The sequence below is a fragment of the Myotis davidii genome, unplaced genomic scaffold (genome assembly GCF_000327345.1).
Source record: "Myotis davidii unplaced genomic scaffold, ASM32734v1 scaffold438, whole genome shotgun sequence".
NCBI lineage: Eukaryota > Metazoa > Chordata > Mammalia > Chiroptera > Vespertilionidae > Myotis > Myotis davidii.
Window position 1 is genome coordinate 6,937,197 of NW_006290031.1, and position 676 is coordinate 6,937,872.

Consider the following 676-nt stretch of genomic DNA (forward strand, 5'->3'; position numbering starts at 1 on the left):
AGCTCCACCAGGCCTGGGGGTGACCACAGAGTCAGGGGCCCACCCACACAGACCTGCACACACTGCTCCCCCACAGTCCTGCTGCCACACTGTGGCCACAGCCTCCGGGCCCCTGCACCAATGCCCCTCTGGCCCCCATCCCTGCCCTGCTGGTGCTCCAACCTCCTGTTCCAGCTCAAATGACATTTGGCCCCCTGATGCCATCTCAATGCTCCCAACTCCGCTGGTCCCTAGCTCCCACCATCCCCAAGGTACCTTCAATGTCACAGGTCTGTCGCTTCCCAGTGACACTACTGGGAGCCTCGGCCAGGGAGTTGAGCGGCAGTGGAGGGAGATGGGTGCCCTTGTCCTGGGTTCCAGGTGTGGTGCGCTGCGAGAACGTGGGGTCAGAGCCACAACCAGGAGGGGAGGTGTGGTGGGCAAAAGAGGGCTCTCCGCCTCTCACTCACCTGGCTTCGGCGGGGAGATGTGTCGCCAGTTTCGGAAATCTTCACACCTGTGGCAGAGAGCGCCTTTTGTGTTCATCTTCCGCCTGGAGCCCCCCTAGCTCCTGGGTCGGCCAGCCCCGGGGACCACTCCTGGGGCCAACATTCCCTACCTGGGAGAGTGTCCAACACCAGTCTCTGGGCCGCCACCGAGCTCACTAGCTTCCCCAGATCCAGCGGTTGCTTCTCGC

General features: G+C 63.3%; 1 protein-coding gene across 1 annotated transcript in view; it reads right to left on the reverse strand.

The window, feature by feature from the left end:
* RGS14 (regulator of G-protein signaling 14) overlaps positions 1–676 on the reverse strand; it is a 31,180-nt gene that overhangs the window by 740 nt on the left and 29,764 nt on the right. Inside the window, exons 9-11 of the mRNA XM_015563364.1 lie at positions 599–668; positions 450–496; positions 237–370 (exon numbers count right to left, since the gene is read on the reverse strand). Of these exons, the coding sequence (XP_015418850.1) occupies positions 237–370; positions 450–496; positions 599–668 (251 nt within the window). The remainder of the gene's footprint in view (positions 1–236; positions 371–449; positions 497–598; positions 669–676) is intronic.